The sequence below is a fragment of the Anomaloglossus baeobatrachus genome, chromosome 12, assembly GCF_048569485.1.
Source record: "Anomaloglossus baeobatrachus isolate aAnoBae1 chromosome 12, aAnoBae1.hap1, whole genome shotgun sequence".
Classification (NCBI taxonomy): domain Eukaryota; kingdom Metazoa; phylum Chordata; class Amphibia; order Anura; family Aromobatidae; genus Anomaloglossus; species Anomaloglossus baeobatrachus.
The window spans coordinates 671,996-695,023 of NC_134364.1; the positions used below are offsets into that span (position 1 = coordinate 671,996).

The 23,028-nt window shown below is 45.8% G+C and overlaps 1 protein-coding gene across 5 annotated transcripts in view; it reads right to left on the reverse strand.

Moving 5' to 3' along the window:
• Positions 1–23,028, reverse strand: part of BBOF1 (basal body orientation factor 1) — a 115,513-nt gene that overhangs the window by 35,621 nt on the left and 56,864 nt on the right. For 4 of the 5 annotated variants that reach the window (XM_075329479.1, XM_075329478.1, XM_075329475.1 and 1 more), the window contains 2 exons: positions 6,351–6,494; positions 6,193–6,273 (listed from right to left, as the gene is read on the reverse strand). In XM_075329479.1, coding sequence (XP_075185594.1) covers positions 6,193–6,273; positions 6,351–6,494 — 225 coding nt within the window. Of the gene's footprint in view, positions 1–6,192; positions 6,274–6,350; positions 6,495–10,301; positions 10,476–13,085; positions 13,187–23,028 lie in introns of those variants that run through there. The other variant, XM_075329480.1, reaches the window with a different exon arrangement.

Genomic DNA, 23,028 nt, shown 5'->3' on the forward strand with positions numbered 1-23,028 from the left:
TTCCTGACCTGATTCATTTACACCAGGTCGGATTTGTCCCGGGCAGGGAGGCGAGGGACAATACCATAAGGACCCTGGACCTAATCCAACACGCACACACTAAAAAAACTCTCTGATGTTGCAATCTCTGGATGCCGAGAAGGCTTTTGACAGAGTCTCCTGGCAGTCACTTTCACAAACACTGGACCATATAGGCCTAGGGCCAGTCTCTTCGTCTAAGATTATGGCCTTATATCATTCTCCGACTGCATATCTTAAGATTAATGGCACTCTGTCGAGACCCTTCTCCATCCAGAACGGGACCCAGCAAGGGTGTCCCCTGTCACCTTTATTATATATTTTAGTCATGGAACACTTGCTGTCAGCCATTAGGACCAACCCGGATATACAGGGAATCAAGATCGCCAATCGGGAGCATAAATGCGCCGCTTTTGCCGACGATCTCCTTATATATCTGTGTAACCCCCTCACATCTCTTCCGTCACTAATGTTGGAACTAATCAGCTTTAGCAAGTTGTCCAACTTTAAAATCAATATTGATAAATCAGAGGCCCTAAATATCTCCTTCTCCCAAACAACAGTAAGGGTATGTGCGCACGTTGCTTTTTACCTGCTTTTTACCTGCTTTTTTGCTGCTTTTTCTTCTGCGCTGTTTAATGCCAAAATGGATGTGTTCTTCTATTCAAGCAAAGTCTATGGGAATTTGGGTTTCTTGTTCACACTATGTTGTTCAAAATGCTGCCTTTTTGTGGCAGAACTTTGGTCAAAAACTCAGCTTTTCAAAGAAGCAACATGTCAATTGTTTTTGCCATTTGGGTTTTGCACTGCAAAGCTGAGTTTTTGACCAAAGTTCTGCCACAAAAAGGCAGCATTTTGAACAACATAGTGTGAACAAGAAACCCAAATTCCCATAGACTTTGCTTGAATAGAAGAACACATCCATTTTGGCATTAAACAGCGCAGAAGAAAAAGCAGCAAAAAAGCAGGTAAAAAGCAGGTAAAAAGCAACGTGCGCACATACCCTTAAGGCTATAAAACCAAATTTCCCCTTTAAATGGCCACCCCACGGCAGTATTGGATACTTGGGCATTAATATTCCATCCGATCTGACCAGGCTCTTTCCATTAAATTATTAAAGTTTTCTGTCAAAACTTGAGGGAGATTTAGCCTCATGGTAAAGAGGTACTCTTTCTTGGTTCGGTAGGATTAGCGCTCTCCGGATGACGGCCCTGCCAAGATTGTTGTATTTTATACAGACGGTCCCGGTTTACGTTCCGGCGGCCTACTGGGCTAGGATACAGCGCTTATTCAATCAATTTGTTTGGTCAAAGAAATGCGCCCATCTCAGGAGTAGTGTCTTAACTAGGACCAAGAACGCAGGAGGAGCGGGGTTGCCCGATTGTAGGCGGTATTACATGGCGGCCGCTCACGCCAGAGTTCTGGACCTTTTGCATAGCTCTGGGTCCAAGCTTTGGGTTTGTCTGGCGCAGGATTTATACCCCTTATCAGTGCCGACCCTGCTGTGGACTTGGCCACTCCTTACCAAACATAAGACTGAGATTTCCTATAGCACTAAACAAACTTTGAAAACTGTACACTCTACATCATTACGCAATCGCATGATCCAGTCCAGAGGTCTCCTTATGCCATTAACCGATAACCCAGAGTTCTTACCGGGGCATCATCCAACAATTTTCTGGGAAGCACAAAACAGAACACCTTGAGATTGAACCAGGTGGCCCCGGGGTAATTCCTCCTACCGCTCCTAGAGATTGTAGAGAATCGTAATTTTAAAATGCGGTTTCATTTTGAATATACCCAACTCAAACACTTTATAACCTCACAAGACATTGTCATGGCTTATCCCTTGCTCCAAACACCTTTTGAAAACCTCTGCACTGTGCCCTCCGATACACGTCACGCAATATCAAAAGTGTACAAGCTCATAACAAGCGTGGCAGAGGTATCTCTTCCTCGCTTCTGTACGGCATGGGAGGCAGAGCTCAATCAGACGTTCCTTGGGAATCAGTGGGAGCACTGTTTCTGTCTGACCCACAGGTTCGTGGTTGCCACCAGGATGCAAGAAACCAGCTATAAAATACTTTCTAGGTGGTACAGGGTCCCAGCTTCAATCAAATGCGTAGTGCCCAGAAGTACCTGATACCTGTTGGCATTGTGGAGCGCAGGGGGACACCATGTCCCACATCTGGTGGTATTGCCCGAGCTTGGCGGTCTTTTGGAACAAAGTACTAGCAGCCATACAAGAGGTCACCGGGATCACAGTCCCTAGTTGCCCAGAGGCAGTTTTATTTTGGCATCTTTAACATAGCAGAGAAGGCCTACAAAAAAATCCCTCCAGGGCCACCTCCTGCAGGCAGCCAAGACAGTAATTCCACGGCGCTGGAAGAATCCTGCCCCCCCTACGCTAGATGAGTGGGTAATGGAGGTGAATGTGATTCACCGCATGGAAATGGTGATGGCCCAGTCGCGTGGACAGACGGTAGAGACGGCCACTAAATGGTTTCAGTGGGAATCATTCCTGTCTGGTAAAAAATTTCTTGAACTAATTTAATCTCTGGAAAATAGGTACTTTGGCCCTATCCCCCTCAGACAACATACTCCACCCTTCCGACAAGTCTTGGTCCAACGGACAATGCATCAGACCCGGTCGACGCGTTCTACTCTCTCTTTTTTTTTTCTGACTTATCCTTCCTTCTCTATATATCGTGACTGTCACACTCCTTAACCTCTCTTCTTTGTTTTATTATTTTCTGTGGTATGAAATGACTATCCATGGATTATATCAATCATCTACATACTATTATGAAGTCTGCGAATGTGTTGTATCGCATAGACTTTTGATTCGCATCATTTGTTAGAGCATGGATACATGTTCTCTTAATGTATTCTTTTAAAAAGTCAATAAAACTTTAAATTGGAAAAAAAAAAAAAAGATCTCAATTTCAGCCTCTGACATCACTATCGGGGAGCACAATAACACTGGAATCTCCTAATAGGGGCGTTTTTTCCTTGCAGGAGTCTTCTGTTTGTTGGCAACATTGTCTCCCCTTCCTTCTTTTCCTCTTTCATCCATGTTTTTTGACGAGTTTTTTTTTTATTTTGTGACTTGAGATGGAATTATCCAAGTTGCTATCTGAAAGTTCTCCTATAGAATCCGAGGTATCGACATCCGTAGTAGTAAAAGTGACAAGTCTTTGACTCTTTTGGGGAACACATTTCAAATACTAACAATAAAAATACAGTTTATTCAGGTGCGGTTAAACACTTTGTGGAACAACATGGAGGAAATTTGGAACATTTTGGCTTTTATAGAGTGAAGAGGGTGAACAAACCTTCAGGTGGAGGTGATTGGACCGAAAAAGGTCCGTCTAAGGCTGCTTTCACACATCCGGTTTTTCCTGTGCGGCACAATCCAGCGCTTTGCATAAAAACCGCAACAGTTTTTTTTTGCCGCCGGTTGTTTTTTTTTTGCATAGACTTACATTAGTGCCGTATTGTGCCGCATAGGCTTCGTTCCGTCCGGTTTTTGCCGCATGCGGCAGATTTAGCCGATGCGGCGGCCGGATGGAACGTTGCCTGGCACGTTTTTTGTCCGAAAAAAAAAAAAGCATTGCGCCGCATCCGGCGCGATTTGTAATGCATGCCTATGGACGCCGCATGCGGCGTCCTGCGGCAAACACCGCATCCGGCCGCCGCATGCGTTTTTTCCACTGCGCATGCTCAGTAGCCTGCCGCAAGCGGCAAAAACCGGACGGCCACATGTCAAAAACTTATGCAAAGGATGCGGTTTTGTCGCCACATCCGTTGCATAGGTTTTAGAGCCGGATTGGCCGGCTCTGCTAAAACCGGAGGTGTGAAAGCAGCCTAAGAGAAACCTTTTGGATTATACAAATGAATAGCAAATATCCGAATGGAATGAACTATAGAAACTATACGCTATTTATTTATTAGAAATCACGTTGCACAGTTATAATATTGGTATTACATATATTCATTTTTTTTTTTATCCAATTGTGTGTATTTGTATGGCTGTTTTGTGATTGGTTGTTTAGTCTTTTATGTTTAATCTTTCTTTATTAAAGTAAACAAGAGAATTTACAGGAAGAAAAAAAAAGAAGATTCAAATACGTGATTAGTTCATGTCAACTTACAGAGAAGAGCATAAGCCACGTCCTAACTAACACCTCTTCTCTTACTATCATAAGGCACGCATATGACATGTAACCACCTTTTATAATACAGACAATTTCCTTCCAATTGAGAACTACACCTGAAACAAAGTGAGGCTACTGCCGAAAACAAAAAAGAAAAGGAAAAAATTTGAAGATTTAACGAGAACCAGAGAGAAAGGAAAGTAGCAAGGGGGAAAGACAAGGAAAAGAAGAGAAGGAAAAGGGGGAGAGAAGAGCAACAGAAAGAGGGAGGGAAGGCATGGTAGGGATTACTTCCCCAGTACTCGGGCCGCTACATTGGACTAACGTAACACACGTCATGCGTTACCAATAAGGTTCTGAAATGGTAGAGAATCAAGAGCCAGGGTCCAGGGGGTCCAGATCCTAAGAAATGTATCCACTGAGTCATTGGTTTCTGCCGTTAGGGACTCCATCCTGTGGATGATGGCCATCTCCGCAAACCACTCCCTCGCAGATGGCACCCCAGTCGATTTCCAGTATCTCGGGATCACCATGCGTGCCGCCGTAAGACAGTATCTCAGAAGGCCCGCTTTCTGTGATTTAAGCGATCCCGGGAGAATTGAAAGCAGCGCCATCTGAGGGGAACCCACCAACTGCTCTCCGCAAATCACAGCGTATGCTTTGAACACAGACCTCCAGAAAGGTTGTATCAATGGGCAGTCCCACCAGATATGCAGCATTGTCCCCCTTCCCCTTCAGCACCTCCAGCAGCTATCTGAGACCCCGGGAATATTGTGTGTAGAGTATCCGGGCACCTGTACCAACGGGTCAGAATCTTATAATTTTTTTCCTGTGCTGCACAGGCGATGGAAAATTTATGAGTGAGGATAAAGGACTTTTTCCAGTCCTCCTCAGGAATGAAAGTCCCCAAATCTCTATTCCATTTCTCGATATATTTAAGATCTCCCATGTCCGCCTCTGTAATCAGGAAGGAGTAAACCAGAGACAAGAGATGCCCGGGAGAATCCTCCCGCAAAAACAATTGTTCAAATTTTGTGGGCTGAGCCGCAAAAAGCCCAAGTCTTTTGTCAACCATCAAGAAGGACCTAATTTGAAGGTATTCCAGCCACGCTGTTGGATGCCGACCCTCTGGGAGCAAAAGGGCCGAAAAGGGGGGTACTTCCAAACCGTTCAAAGTCTGGACTATCCGTGTGTCCTCACCCCTCCTCCAACCTAAGAAACGCTCAACTCCCATCCCTACGGGGGAACTCCGGGTTAGAGAAGCGGTGAGAGTGGACCAGGACCCCTTGAGAGAGATCCCCGCCTGCACTCAACGTCCCAGATCCTCAGGGATGCCCTGAGAAACTCCGCCTCTCCATCTATCTGTCCCCTCCGCAGGTTGTTTAGTTTTTTAAAAGATTTCCGAAGATGCTAGGATTTGTTACTCACTGATTAAGGGCGCATGGCGCCAGAAACACGTAGAAAAATTTATACCACCATTATGGACTTTGAATTGACAAATAAAAGGTATGTTTTTACTGAGACTCGCCTTTTCACAAATTTTTCATTGCAGTCTTGGTGCTGACTGCAGCAGTCTGTTGTGGTGTTTTGCGCCTGTCTTCCTTCCTTGGTGTGTTGTTTCAGTGCAGCGGTGAGGCTGGCATCTGTCACCTGCCCACTCACTAGCCAGGACTATTGTAGGGTCACTCAGGGCTTCATGTTGCTGCTGGGCGACAGGTGAAGAACCTGTATAGGGACTGGCTTTGAGTGATAGGTACAGCAGTAGGTAAGTGAGGAGGTGCCCATCTTCCCTCTCACTAGCGGTAGGGCCCACCATTGTTAAAGTGTCCCCGATGCACCCTTGTTTGTCGTATTTCCCCTGTTTAGTTCCGTTTTTGGCCTCATGCTGGACCTCCCCTAGTCCAAGAGTGACAGTGACGCAGCACAAAACCAAAAAGAGAGGCACAGATTTTTTTGTAGCAAGTGACAGATCCTCTTTAAGAACAGGTTTATTGGCTTTCACAACAAGAAATATTACCTTCTCCTGGATGAAGTGCCTTTCTGCGGTGGACAGGGCTTTCTCATGCTCCTTTTTGGCTCTGAGGAGACTGTCCTTAATCTGTAAGGATAGAACATGAATGTAAATAGGTGTCCAACTACTTGATTGCTGACACACATGCCAGGTGAAAGTACCACCTCATCCAGTTCTCGCTCTAGTTCTGCTTTGTGTCTGCGGAATTCCTTCATCATTCTGAACTCGGATTGAATGACTTGCATCTCATGGGCCTTATGTGAACATTCCTCCTCCAGACAAGAAATTTGCTTCTCATATGTCTCCACCTGGGAAAGAATATATTTCTTCACTAATTGATAAGGTCATAGGGCAAGAAGAACGAAGTATTAGTGGACAATAACTCCCAGCAAAACACTCAATGTCAGCTACAAAACAGCCATTTAAGGGTAAGTACCAGACAGCTATTCTAACCTGTGTGGACTATGGGCTTCCACCTAAGTGGACTTGGTCCTTCCAGTTCAATCAGTGAACTTTGGATGGAAGAACAAGAATAGACTCTCATGACGTAAGGTCTATGTGGAGTTGGGCATACTGGACATATAGGAGGAAGTAGAGACTTGAAATCTGCATAATGAATTACATAACCACACAAGAACTAAGGCCCGCAGACCCAGCACACAACAGTCCAAGCCGCCCCACAGACACCACAGATCCACAAGAACTAAGTAAAGTCATCATGGCATCTACACAACACAGGGGCAAAAAGAAGGAGACAACTCCTATCGGAGAAAAAGATGTGGCCTATAAGGGACCGGCTTATACATGTTTACTTGTGATACTGCCTGTATCTCATCAGTACGGTGGTTCCTGTATGGTTCGCAGTCTGATGATGACTAATAACTCCCAGCATCTCCTTACCATGATTAAGGACATTCTGGGAGTTTTATATTCATGCGATACAATTGTATATAGGGCTGACTTGACATTACATGTGATCAATGTACTAAGCTTGATTCTTGTATTCAATTACTAATGGTGATTCTGGTAATGTATTCATGTACTGATGATTGGTCTGGTGATATATTCATGTATTGATGGTGGTTCCGGTGACGTATTCATGGTGGTTATTGTTGTGGAGACACGGGAGTTAGTGGGTGCTCTCAGGGCCAGATTAAGGTTGGTGGGGGCCCCTGGGCAGAAAATCTGGTGGGGGCCCCATAACGTTAACATTTTTAGCCGTAACAGTAGAGCACGAACTGTAGCATTTAGATATAAATCCACTGAGCATGGATCTTATCCTGTTCTGCCACATTCACACTCATACACAGAAAATAAAGTTACTCACATTTTTTTTATTGATCCCAATGTTAAGACAGCCAAGTAATAGTAAAAATAAAGAAAGGGAAAGTTCTCACTGGCAGCAATGGTTGCTGAAAATCACAATGTGCTCTCTATTGTATTGTCTCCGGAGTAGTACATAGCAGCTGATGTCTGTACACGGTATGCCATACACTGTATCAGAGGTGGATCTAGGTTTTCCTGTCCATTGAGTAGGAGTTCAGTTTGGCGCCCCCTTCTATACACTGCTTATGCGGTTTGAGTAGTTGTCATGTGACCGCTCATACGCCATTTTCACACGTGCCGATGAGCTGCTCTTCCTAATTCTCTCGATGTTCAGTGAAATACTACAGCCCATAGAGAGAAGCAGGAAGAGAAGCTAATTGTGACTCAAAGTATTAAAATGACCTGCAAGTGGTCATGTGACCACTTCTAAAATTAGCAAGCAGAGCTGAATCCTTACATTGAGTATATTACAGGTTGTTAGATTGGGCATGCTACGGGGCTTACTTTTATTATTAAAGGGGTTGTCCAGCTTGACAAGGAAAATTTGTAGTTATATGACTGCAGACTTCTGAATTCTCACAGCTTGCGGACTGCACACTGTCATGATTTTCCCGTGCCATGAGCAAGTAGTCATGGGACTGCAAGTATGCGATTTGCTTACTTCCGGCCACATTCAAATAAGACGTCTGCAGCCTCACTCAATAGTTACATGCCCTCAAGCTCTCACTGCTGGCATCGGAGAGTCCTGACAGTGTGCAGTGTGCACACTGAGGATTCAGAAGTCTGCAGTCACATAGAAACTTTCATCACAAACCTGGACAACCCCTTTAATGCTACTAACATAATGTAGAAACCCTTGCGGTCATGTAATTTTACAAATCATGGCTTGCTACATGTGTACAGGATCAGAATCAGTAAAATGTACATAAATACACTGTGTGCAGAATTATTAGACAAATGAGTATTTTGCTCACATGATACTTTTATACATGTTGTCCTACTCCAAGCTGTATAGGCTGAGAGCCAACTACCAATTAAGTAAATCCAGTGATGTGCATCTCTGTAATGAGGATGGGTGCAGTGTAATGACATCAACATCCTATATAAGGGGTGCTTAATTATTAGGCAACTTTTTTCCTTTGGCAGAATGGGTCAAAAGAGAGATGTGACGGGCTCTGAAAAGTCCAAAATTGTGCGATGTCTTGCAGAGGGATGCAGCAGTCTTGAAATTGCCAAACTTTTGAAGCGTGATCACCGAACAATCAAGCGTTTCATGGCAAATAGCCAACAGGGTCGCAAGAAGTGTGTTGGGCAAAAAAGGCGCAAAATAACTGCCCATAAACTGAGAAAAATCAAGCGTGAAGCTGCCAAGATGCCATTTGCCACCAGTTTGGCCATATTTCAGAGCTGCAACATTACTAGAGTATCAAAAAGCACAAGGTGTGCCATACATAGGGACATGGCCAAGGTAAGGAAGGCTGAAAACCACCACCTCTGACCAAGAAACATGAGATAAAACCTCAAGACTGGGCCAAGAAATATCTGAAGACTGATTTTTCACAGGTTTTATGGACTGATGAGATGAGAGTGACTCTTGATGGGCCAGATGGATGGGCCAGAGGCTGGATCAGTAAAGGGCCGAGAGCTCCACTCCGACTCAGACGCCAGCAAGGTGGAGGTGGGCACTGGTATGGGCTGGGATCAGCAAAGATCAACTTGTGTGACCTTTTCGGGTTGAGGATGGAGTGAAGCTCAACTCCCAGACCTACTGCCAGTTTCTGGAAGACAACTTCTTCAAGCAGTGGTACAGGAAGAAGTCGGTATCGTTCAAGAAAAACATGATTTTCATGCAGGACAATGCTCCATCACATTAATCCAACTACTCCACAGCGTGGCTGGCCAGTAAAGGTCTAAAAGATGAAAAAATAATGACATGGCCCCCTTGTTCACCTGATCTGAACCCCATAGAGAACCTGTGGTCCCTCATAAAATGTGAGATCTACAGGGAGGGAAAACAGTCCACCTCTCGGAGCAGTGTCCTGAGGCTGTGGTGGCTGCTGCACGCAATGTTGATCGTAAACAGATCAAGCACTGACAGAATCTATGGATGGTCGGCTGCTGAGTGTCATCAGAAAGAAAGGGGGCGATATTGGGCACTCATTTTTTGGGGTTTTGTTTTTGCATGTCAGAAATGTTTATTTCTAAATTTTGTGCAGCTATATTGGTTTACCTGGTGAAAATAAACAAGTGAGATGGGAATATATTTGCTTTTTATTAAGTTGCCTAATAATTCTGCACAGTAATAGTTACCTGCACAGACAGATATCCTCCTAAGATAGCCAAATCTAAAAAAAAACCACTCCAACTTCCAAAAATATTAAGATTTGATATTTATGAGTCTTTTGGGCTAATTAAGAACATAGTTGTTGATCAATAATAAAAAAAATCCTCTAAAATACAAAATGCCTAATAATTCTGCACACGGTGTACAGCACCAGAACCAAAAGCAATACCAAAATACATCACTAGCACCCTCATCAGTAAACGAATATATCACCAGAACCACCAATACATGACTACAGTACCAAATTTACTACAACAATATATTGTAATGTTACATCCCCATATACATTTGTATCACATGAATTAACAACTCCCAGTATGTCCTCAACAATTGTAAGAAAATGCTGGGAGTTATCAGTATTTATCAGACTTTGGACCATACAGGAACCACAGTCCTGATGAGGAGAAGCATTGAGTATCACACACATACAGTCACATCCAGGTACCTTGTAGGTGACATCTTCCCTGATCGGAGTCATCTTATTCTTTCTTCTCCATCTTGTCCAGACGTCATGATGACTATTCACATCCACAGCTCCTCTCTGCAGACCTCCCGGGTCTTCTACAGCTCCTCTCTGCAGACCTCCCGGGCCTTCTGCAGCACATCTCGACATTATGCCCTTAAAATAAATAGCAGAATGATTATAATGCTCCGAAATATAAATATATGACCTACGCTGTGCGCCTGAATAAATAATTGCCCCTCACTGTGCTCCCTGCACAAAATGACCCACACAATGTCATTCTTATGGTACATGGCCTCTTATTTCAGTACTGGGCCCCCTCTTCACACCGTCCTCTACATTGTGTACCCACTATACTTCCAAATGTCTATACTGTGCCTCCTCCTCACACTCCCCCTCCTGAGCTGTACCCTCACACTGTTCCCCATGCAATCCCCTCTCTATACTGCCCTCACCCTTAGTACCAAAATCACTGAAAGTGCAACTCAATCTCACATTCCCCCTCCTCAGCATACTGTGCCCTCCATACTGTGCCCTCACACTGGCCACCATGCAGCCCCTTCTCTATACTGCCTACCTCCTTCACTATACAGTCACTATACTGTACCTCAGTCTCACATTCCCTCTCCTCAGCATACTGTGTCTCCATACTGTGCCCTCACACAGGCCACCATGCTGCCCCTTCTCTATACTGCCTACCTCCTTCACTATACAGTCACTATACCGCACCTCAGTCTCACATTCCCCCTCCTCAGCATACTGTGCCCTCCATACTGTGCCCTCACACTGGCCACCATGCTGCCCCTTCTCTATACTGCCTACCTCCTTCACTATACAGTCACTATACCGCACCTCAGTCTCACATTCCCCCTCCTCAGCATACTGTGCCCTCCATACTGTGCCCTCACACTGGCCACCATGCCGCCCCTTCTCTATACTGCCTACCTCCTTCACTATACAGTCACTATACCGCACCTCAGTCTCACATTCCCCCTCCTCAGCATACTGTGCCCTCCATACTGTGTCCTCACACTGGCCACCATGCTGACCCTTCTCTATACTGCCTACCTCCTTCACTATACAGTCACTATACCGCACCTCAGTCTCACATCCCCCCTCCTCAGCATACTGTGCCCTCACACTGCCCACCATGCTGCCCCTTCTCTATACTGCCTACCTCCTTCACTATACAGTCACTATACCGCACCTCAGTCTCACATTCCCCCTCCTCAGCATACTGTGCCCTCCATACTGTGCCCTCACACTGGCCACCATGCCGCCCCTTCTCTATACTGCCTACCTCCTTCACTATACAGTCACTATACCGCACCTCAGTCTCACATTCCCCCTCCTCAGCATACTGTGCCCTCCATACTGTGTCCTCACACTGGCCACCATGCTGACCCTTCTCTATACTGCCTACCTCCTTCACTATACAGTCACTATACCGCACCTCAGTCTCACATCCCCCCTCCTCAGCATACTGTGCCCTCACACTGCCCACCATGCTGCCCCTTCTCTATACTGCCTACCTCCTTCACTATACAGTCACTATACTGCACCTCAGTCTCACATTCCCCCTCCTCAGCATACTGTATCCTCACACTGGCCACCATGCTGACCCTTCTCTATACTGCCTACCTCCTTCACTATACAGTCACTATACCGCACCTCAGTCTCACATCCCCCCTCCTCAGCATACTGTGTCCTCACACTGGCCACCATGCTGCCCCTTCTCTATACTGCCTACCTCCTTCACTATACAGTCACTATACCGCACCTCAGTCTCACATCCCCCCTCCTCAGCATACTGTGTCCTCACACTGGCCACCATGCTGCCCCTTCTCTATACTGCCTACCTCCTTCACTATACAGTCACTATACCGCACCTCAGTCTCACATCCCCCCTCCTCAGCATACTGTATCCTCACACTGGCCACCATGCCGCCCCTTCTCTATACTGCCTACCTCCTTCACTATACAGTCACTATACTGCACCTCAGTCTCACATTCCCCCTCCTCAGCATACTGTATCCTCACACTGGCCACCATGCTGCCCCTTCTCTATACTGCTTATGTTCCCCACTACCCAGTCTCTATTCTATGCCCCTCACACTTTTTTCCACCGATACTCTCCACTTACAATTTTCTCCCACCATACTGCTGCCTCACACTTTTTAATGGTGCCCCCCTGATTGCTGTGCAGGGGAACATATGCCGCATGCCCCCCAAAGGTACGCCCCTGTACAGTGTACAGGAGAATACATGACTGGTACACCATATACTGTGACACAGACACCAGATGCTATACAATATACACAGTATTATATACCATCTGATGTGTGTACACAGTATATCCCACTGCTCTGTACACTGGATGTGGTATACCATGTGCACAGATATACAATCCCCTGCACTGATCACACCTGGGCCTACAGGACAGGATGTAACATATTCTATATGTAATATGGGCCATATAGTGTAATGTGTGCTGCAGGCTCAGATGTGATCAGTGCAGGATTCTGTGTGTAGTGATGTCTGTGCTGGAGATCAGTGTGAGTTATTGCAGGGGAGGGATGAGGCCGATGACCCGGCACTGACAGCCCGACCTGGTCTGCAGCAGCTCACACTCCTGCAATAACTCACACTGATAGCAGAGTGGCCGCTGACACTATGGAACCGGTCTGGAGTTATCAGCGGCGTCTGCTCCCTCCTCACTGCAGCCTCCTGCCCGGCCGGCACCATGATTAATGACCTCATACTTACCGGGATCCACTGAGACCTCCGGTCCTCCCACAAGCTCCTCTACGGCAGGAAGAAACAGCAGCGCGGTGACGTCATCCTGGCAGACGCAGCCCACACAGCGTGCAGTGGGCGTGTCTGCAGCACAGTGATGGCCGGGATTGAAATACCTTAAAGGTACAGTGCAGTCTTGAACAACTGTGACATTAATAAAATGGCGGACACACAGATGGTGGTGGGGGCCCCCTCAGAGGCTCTTGTGGTGGGGGCCCCTGGGCTGAAGCCCCGTCTGCCCCGCCTATAATCCGGCCCTGGGTGCTCTCGTCCGCTGGCCTGGCTGTCTTCAGAAAGACTGCACCAAAAAGGGCTCATCCCACTGAACGCTTGCACTCATTCCCCGTGGACAGAACACTACTCAGCGAACAAAGGGTGCGTGAAGCACACATTATTGATGAACCATTAAAGTCTTACCAGGCAAAAACATATCATACATTCCAAGCAATAACATAAGATGATACATGAGACAGAGTTTCACCCTTCTGCTGACGTTATGGATTAGATTCCTTGTGACTTCAGGGCTTCCAAGACCAACTATTACAGCCAGCAGCACCCCGCTTTTGGTGGGCACTCACGGAGAAGATATTGCGGCGTGCTTAGGAAGCTGACCGAACCCAGCAAGATATGTAGCCAGGCAACTATGTTGTTGTCCCAAACTTGCTTCTCCATGCAAATTTGTGGCCTCAGTGTTGATCAGCAAAGTAGTTCTGTGATCCTTCCACTGGAAATGTGGATCTTAGGCGTAAATCCTGTAGAACGAATCTTGAAACCGTTCTGTGATCCCCAGCTGGAATCGAAGCTCATCGGCTGAGGTAACGATGAATAAAGGGGGCTTTACAAGCTACGATATCGTTAATGTTATATCGTCGGGGTCACGTCGTTAGTGACACATCCGGCGTCATTAACGATATTGCAGCGTGTGACACTTATGTGCGACCTAAAACGATCGCAAAAGCGGCCAAAATCGTTTGCCGCAAAGAGGTCGTCCTAAAACAAAAAATAGTTTACCTCTCACTAGCGATGTTGTTCCTCGTTCCTGCGGCAGCACACATCGCTGTGTGTGACACCGCAGGAGCGAGGAACATCTCCTTACCTGCCTCCACCGCCAATGCGGAAGGAGGTGGGCGGGATGTTACGTCCCGCTCATCTCCGCCCCTCCGCTTCTATTGGACGCCTGCCGTGTGACGTCACTTAGAAAGGAGGTGGATCGCCGGCCAGAGCGACGTCGCAGGGCAGGTAAGCCGTGTGACAGGGGAGCGCGATTTTGTACGCGACGGGCAGCGATATGCTCGTGTCGCACAAACGATGGGGGCAGGTACGCACGCTAGCGATATCGGTACCGATATCGCTACCGTGTAAAGCCCCCTTAACTCTCTGGTGTGAGAAGCAAGGCTCATTTATACCTCTCATTTTCTTACAGGATTGGTGGAGGTGGCTGCTCTCTCATCGCAAGTTCAGTCCGACTGCATAATTTTCTTCAGAACTATGTAGTTGGAAGGGCTGAGGCAGTCCACATTTACAGACAATAGGGCTCTGAACAATTTGACATGAGATAATGGCTAACTTCTCTAGATTTAACAAACAAAGGAACCATATGTCTGGCCTAATTAAGAACAGTTCATCCCCCAAACAAGTGTCCAGAAGCTGAGTTGTCACAATTGTGATATATTCATGTACTGGTGATGTACTTAGGATGTTTCTGGTGATGTATTAATGTACTGATGGTGGGACTGTTGATGTATTCAGGAACTAATGATGGTTTTGGTTATGCATTCATGTACTGATCGTGGTACTGGTGATGTATTCATGTACCCATGGTGTTTATGATGCTATATTCATGTACTCTTTATGGCTCTGGTGTCATATTTATGTACAGATAAGGATTTTGGTTTTGAAATTCTTATACTGATGATGGTTCTAGTGATGAATACATCACCAGAATCATCATCACTACAAGAATACATCACAAGAGCCATCAGAAATGTATGAATACAGCACTTTAACACCCATCACTACATGAATACGTCACCAGACCCACCATCAGTACATGAATACGTCACCAGAACCACCTTAAGTACATCAAAACGTCACCAGAATCCCCATCAGTACATGATTAAGTCACCAGAATCCCCATCAGTACATGATTACGTCACCAGACCAACCATCAGTACATAATTACGTCACCAGACCCACCATCTGTACAAGAATAGGTCACCAGACCCACCATCAGTACATGAATACGTCACCAGAATCAACATCACTACATGAATACATCACCATAACAACCATCAGTTTTGTGCAAGTTATGTTTGTCGCATGATGGACACAACCATCATATGTATTCCTTTATCTGTAATGGGGTCTGTTTAGTTCTATTAGGGTATCCACCAAAGCCATTGGCTTCAACTGCCTATGGCTCCAAAATACCTACTCCCAGCTCTGAGCACCCCACAGACACAGCAGCCCCATAATTACTAATAGTAGTACCAGACACAGAAACTACAAAAGAACTAAAGGAGGCAGCCCCACAGGCACAGCAGCCAAATAAGAAACAAGGATAGCATCCCACAGACAAAGCAGACCTACAAGAACTAAAAAAAAACTGAGGGCACTACAAATACCAAGGGTACAACCAGTATGCACAGATAAATAAGGGCAAATGAGAGACAGAGGAAGTATGCAATAGAAGTGGGATATGCAAATGGAAAATGTATTATTCAAAGTAAAGTAAAAAGTGACATCAAACATGGAAAGAATTTAAAAAGCCCATTGGGTACAAAAAAACAAAAAACAAAAGATGTGCCAATGACAAGGTTGACACTCATCCTCTTTAACCTGGGGAAAAATTTCACAAATTAAATTAGTAAAAGGTTCCTATAGTGGCAAGCAGGAGAATGTACTAAGAAAAGTGCCAATAACTACTCAAAGTGGATTACCGGGAGATAACAAAATTATTGACTACAGGTGGCTTTACACGCTGCGACATCGGTAGCCGATGCTAGCGATGTCGAGCGTGATAGCACCCGCCCCTATCGTTATGCCGATATGTGAAGATCGCTGCCGTAGCGAACATTATCGCTACGGCAGCTTCACACGCACTTATCTGCTCGGCGATGTCGCTGTGACTGGCGACCCGCCTCATTCCTAAGGGGGCGATTCGCTCGGCGTCACAGCGACGTCACTAAGCGGCCGCCCAATCAAAGCGGAGGGGCGGAGATGAGCGGGACGAACATCCCGCCCACCTTCTTCCTTCCTCATTACTGGCGTGTGGCAGGTAAGGAGAGGTTCCTCGTTCCTGCGGCGTCACACGTAGCATATGTTTGCTGCCGCAGGGACGAGGATCAAGTTCGCCCACCCGACAGCAGCGATAATTGGGAGAGGACCCCCATGTCAACGAGGAGCGATTTTGGACGTTTTTGCAATGATCCAAAATCGCTCCTAGGAGTCACACACAACGAGATCGCTACAGCGACCGGATGTGCGTCACAAAATCCGTGACCCCAACGAGATCGCTGCCCGCTTAAATCAAAGAGAAAAAGAGATCACCAGAACAGTAATCATCAGATCCCACAAGATCCCACAGAATGCAAGTGCAGGAAATATATATTGAAGCGCTTGTGTGGATCCATAAGGGAGAGGTAAATACCACAAGAGGCAAAATGAGGAGGAGGGGACTGACCCACGCGTCTATCGCCACCCGCAGTGATGTCCTCCCAAGGGTAGGTATACAGACTGATGTCAGGCATGGCCGTAGATCTACATACATAATCGGGAGTTTCTGTCCCCCAATTCAGTCATGCACCGCGGCACAGTTGCGCAGGCGCAGTTCGAACATACTTGCTACCGTAGCTTCAGGACACGAACTGCGTGTGCGTAAGTAGCGGAAGCTGCGGTCGGTGTACCGTTGTCATGGCCGTGAGTCATGCTTCCCGTCTCGCTTTCTCTCCCCTCCCTCCTATCCACGTGAGCAGAGCAGAGCCGAGTACGCTACTTCAAACGGCTCTGACTCTGTGCTGCTGCTAACGTATGGGTCGGTTTAAACCCGGCACCTGCAGCCCAGTGTACACTGCTGACCACTTGGCTGCTTCTGTACGGAAGTTCATCTGTGGACGGAGCTACCATGCGACATGCTAAGCTCCTGTCCCACAGATGAAGAGACTGGAGGGAGAGGAGCCACAGCACCAAGGAACGTCACGGGGTCTAGCGCTGTACATAGGCTCCACTCCCCTTTCCGATCTGTATGCCCCCAGCCCCCACCCCACCACCAGATCTGTATGCCCCCACCCCACCAGGCGTAGTGACATACACGTTGCCGCTGCTTCCGGGCACGATACAGCGAGCACACACACACAGAGCGCACATGTATGTATAGACTGAACACACACAAAGGACCGGCACTCCAAATCTTCTGGAATACTTTTTATACTTTATTCCACATCATACAGGCGTAAATAATGCGTTTTGGCTAATAGTGAGCCTTTTTCACATCCTCACTATTAGCCGAAACACGTTATTTACGCCTGTATGATGTGGAATAAAGTATAAAAAATATTTCAGAAGATTTGGAGTGCCGGTCCTTTGCACACATATACACAAACGCAACCTACACACTGCGTACAGCCATATACACACACACACACATACACAGATGCCACCTACACACAGTGTACAATCATATACACACACAGACCGTACACAGCGTACAGCCATATTCACACACACGTACAGTGCTGGCCAAAGTATTGGCACCCCTGCAATTCTGTCAGATAATACTCCGTTTCTTCCTGAAAATTATTGCAATCACAAATTCTTTGGTATTATCTTCATTTATTTTGCTTGCAATTAAAAAACACAAAAGAGAATGAGACTAAAATCAATTCATTGATCATTTCACACAAAACTCCAAAAATGGGCCAGACAAAAGTATTGGCACCCTTAACCTAATACTTGGTTGCACAACCATTAGCCATAATAACTGCAAACAACCGCTTCCGGTAACCATCAATGAGTTTCTTACAATGCTCTGCTGGAATTTTAGACCATTCTTCTTTGGCAAACTGCTCCAGGTCCCTGAGATTTGAAGGGGGCCTTCTCCAAACTGCCATTGTCTTTGCCACAGGTCTTCTATGGGATTCAGGTCTGGACTCATTGCTGGCCACTTTAGTAGTCTCCAGTGCTTTCTCTCAAACCATTTTCTAGTGCTTTTTGAAGTGTGTTTTGGGTCATTGTCCTGCTGGAAGACCCATGACCTCTGAGGGAGACCCAGCTTTCTCACACTGGGCCCTACATTATGCTGCAAAATTTGTTGGTAGTCTTCAGACTTCATAATGCCATGCACACGGTCAAGCAGTCCAGTGCCAGATTCAGCAAAGCAACCCCAAAACATCAGGGAACCTATGCCATGTTTGACTGTAGGGATCGTGTTCTTTTCTTTGAATGCCTCTTTTTTTTCCTGTAAACTCTATGTTGATGGCTTTTCCCAAAAAGGTCTACTTTTGTCTCATCTGACCAGAGAACATTCTTCCAAAAAGTTTTAGGCTTTCTCAGGTAAGTTTTGGCAAACTCCAGCCTGGCTTTTTTATGTCTCGGGGTAAGAAGTGGGGTCCTCCTAGGTATCCTACCATACAGTCCCTTTTCATTCAGACGCCGACAGATAGTACGGGTTGACACTGTTGTACCCTCGGACTGCAGGGCAGCTTGAACTTGTTTGGATGTTGGTCGAGGTTCTTTATCCACCATCCGCACAATCTTGCCTTGAAATCTCTCGTCAATTTTTCTTTTCCTTCCACAGCTAGGGAGGGTAGCCACAGTGCCATGGGCTTTACACTTCTTGATTACACTGCGCACCGTAGATACAGGAGCTTTCAGGTCTTTGGAGATGGATTTGTAGCCTTGAGATTGCTCATGCTTCCTCACAATTTGGATTCTCAAGTCCTCAGACAGTTCTTTGGTCTTCTTTCTTTTCTCCATGCTCAATGTGGTCCACACAAGGACACAGGACAGAGGTTGAGTCAACTTTAATCCATGTAAACTGGCTGCAAGTGTGATTTAGTTATTGCCAACACCTATGAGGTGCCACAGGTAAGTTACAGGGGCTGTTATTACACAAATTACAGAAGCATCACAGGATTTTTCAAACAGCGCCAATACTTTTGTCCACCCCATTTTTTATGTTTGGTGTGGAATTATATCCAATTTGGCTTTGACAATTATTTTTTTTCATTCAAGACAAATTACATGAAGATAATAATACCAAAGAGTTTGTGATTGCAATCATTTTCAAAAATAAACTGAGTATTATCTGACAGAATTGCAGGGGTGCCAATACTTTTGGCCAGCGCTGTATACAAAGGCATCACCTACACACCGCGTACAGCCATACACACACACACATACACAGACGACACGTACATACAGCGTACAGCCATATACATACACATGTACACAGACGCCACGTTTAATTAGCCCCAAAAGCGCAAACAGTGTGACACATGTCCACTGCTCCTGTCAGCACCACTAAGCATACAGAGTTGTTCATTTCACCGCACTCCCGATGCGATAGAACGATTATTTTTAACATTATCTAATATATAAAGCTGAGTGTATGTATGTATGTATGTATGTGTGTATGTATGTGTGTGTGTGTGTGTGTGTGTATGTACAGTCATGGCCAAAATTTGAGAATGCTACAAATATTAATTTTTACAAAGTCTACTGCTTAAGTTTTTCTAATGGCAATTTGCATATACTCCAGAATGTCATGAAGAGTGATCAGCTTAACAGCAATTACTTGCAAAGTCAATATTGGCTAAGAAAATGAACTTTAACCCCCAAAACACATTTCAACATCATTGCATTCCTGCCTTAAAAGGAGCAGCTAACATTGTTTTAGTGATTGTTCCATTAACACAGGTGTGGGTGTTGATGAGGACAGGGCTGGCGATCAGTCATGATTAAGTAAGAATGACACCACTGGACACTTTAAAAGGAGGCTGGTGCTTGGTATTATTGTTTCTATTCAGTTAACCATGGTTATCTCTAAAGAAACACGTGCAGCCATCATTGCTCTGCACAAAAATGGCCTAACAGGGAAGAGTATCGCAGCTACAAAGATTGCACCTCAGTCAACAATCTATCGCATCAAGAACTTCAAGGAGAGAGCTTCCATTGTTGCCAAAAAGGCTCCAGGGCGCCCAAGAAGGACCAGCAAACGCCAGGTCCGTATCTTAAAACTGTTTCAGCTGCGCGATCGGACTACCAGCAGTACCGAGCTAGCTCAGCAATGGCAGCAGGCTGGTGTGAGTGCTTCTGCACGCACTGTGAGGCGGAGACTGCTGGAGCAAGGCCTGGTTTCAAGGACGGCAGCAAAGAAGCCACTTCTCTCCAGAAAAAAACATCAGGGACCGACTGATATTCTGCAAAAGGTACAGGGAGTGGACTGCTGAGGACTGGGGTAAAGTCATTTTCTCAGATGAATCCCCTTTTCGATTGTTTGGGAGATCTGGAAAACAGCTAATTAGGAGAAGAAGAGGTGAGCGCTACCACCAGTCTTGTCTCATGCCAACTGTTAAGCATCCTGAAACCATTCATGTGTGGGATTGCTTCTCAGCCAAGGGAATCGCACCACTCACAGTCTTGCCTAAAAACACAGCCATGAATAAAGAATGGTACCAGAATGTCCTCCAAGAGCAACTTCTCCCAACTGTCTAAGAGCAGTTTGGCGCCCAACAATGCCTTTTCCAGCATGATGGAGCACCTTGCCATAAAGCAAAGGTGATCACTAAATGGCTCATGGAACAAAACATAGAGATTTTGGGTCCATGGCCTGGAAACTCCCCAGATCTTAATCCCATTGAGAACTTGTGGGCAATCATCAAGAGACAGGTGGACAAACAAAAAACAACAAATTCTGGCAAAATGCAAGCATTGCTTATGCAAGAATGGACAGCTATCAGTCAGGATTTGCTCCAGAAGTTGATTGAGAGCATGCCCGGGAGAATTGCAGAGGTCCTGAAGAAGAAGGGGCAACACTGCAAATATTGACTTGCTGCATTAACTCATTCTAACTGTCCATAGAACCTTCTGGTCTCATAATATGATTGCAATTATATTTCTGTATGTGACGTAAACATCAGACAAACACAAATAAACACCAGAGGGCAACAGATCATGTGAAAATAGAATTTTGGTGTCATTCTCAAAACTTTTGGCCATGACTGTATGTATGTCCGCTAAAGGAATACGCACTGTAGCATTTACAATCACGAAATTTTGCACAGATGCCTCATGTGAACAGGGAACGTCGTAGACTATGTTTTGACGGGAAAATTTAACCCCGCGCTTTAGTTACTCTCCAAAAAACCTGCCTCCATTAAAGTTAATGGAGCTCCGAGCTATTAGGCTATTAATAGCAGCTGTGAGTAATTGCTATAAGAACAAAATAAACTGTTAGTATAAGAAGCTTATGTGTGAGGTAATAAGATGTCGGTGGGGAGACGGATAGAGAGAGACAGAAAGAGACAGACAGACAGACACAGGGAAAGAGACAGAGAAAGAGAGACAGACAGTCAAAGACACAGACAGACAGGGAAAGAGACAGGCAGACAGGAAAAGAAAGACAGAGACAGACGGGGGGAAAAGAGACAGATGGGGAAAAGAGACAGACACAGACATAGGGAGAGACAGAGAGACTGATACAGACAGACAGAGACAGTTACTACCTGGGCAACCCCCGGGTACTACAGCTAGTATAATATAAAGCTGAGTGTATGTATGTGTGTGTGCATGTATGTCTGCTAAAGGAATCTGCACAATTGCATTTACAATCACAAAATTTGGCACAGACGCCCCATGTGACTCAGGGAACGTCATAGACTATGTTTTGACCGGAAAATTTAACCCCGCGCTTTACATTTACTCTCCAAAATAGCTGCCTCCATTAAAATCAACGGAGTTGCGAGCTATAGGTTATTAATAGCAGCTGTAATTGGTTGCTATAGGAACAAAGGACATTCATAGTATATAAGCTTATGTGTGAGGTAATAAGATGTCGGTGGGGAAACGGATAGAGAGAGAGACAGAAAGAGACAAACAGACATAGGCACAGAGAGTAAGAGGCAGACAAGGAAAGAGACAGAGAGCGAGAGACAGACAGAGAAATGGAGAGAGAGATAGACAGGCACAGACAGGGAAGGAGACAGACAGGGAAAGAGACAGACAGAGAAAGAGACAGCCACATGGAAAGAGAGACACAGGAAAAGAGACGAAGACATGGAAAGAGATGGTGAAAGAGACAGATTGTGAAAGATGCAGACAGGGAAAGAGAGACAGAGACAGGGAAAGAGAGACAGAGACAGGGAAAGAGAGACAGGGAAAGAGAGACAGACAGAGAGAGAGAGACAGAAAGAGAGAAAGGAAGACAGACACAGAGACAGAGACCACAGCCCCACAGACAAAGGACAACAGCCCCACAGACATAGCAGCCTCACAACCACAAAGGACAACAGCCCACAGAAACAGCAGCCCCAAACCACAAACAAAGGACAACAGCCCCACAGCCACAGCACCCCTACAGACAAAGCAGCCCCACAACCACAAAGGACAACAGCACCACACACACACAGCAGCCCCACAACCACAAAAAAGGACAACACCCACACAAATCTGTATTTACAAACAACCATAAAACGAATAGATACTTTCCAGGATCAGATCATAATTTTTTTTTATTTTTACATCTTTCATTAACAGACAGGCAGCAAGAAATTGCAAACTGAGGAGTCGGAAAATTAAAGTTCCTCGCAGAAGGTGCTTTAATAATCCTGGGCCTGGTAGCACTGTGTGCCTGCACACAGCAGCCCCACAAACAAAGGACAACAGCCCCACAGACACAGAAGCCCCACAATAACTA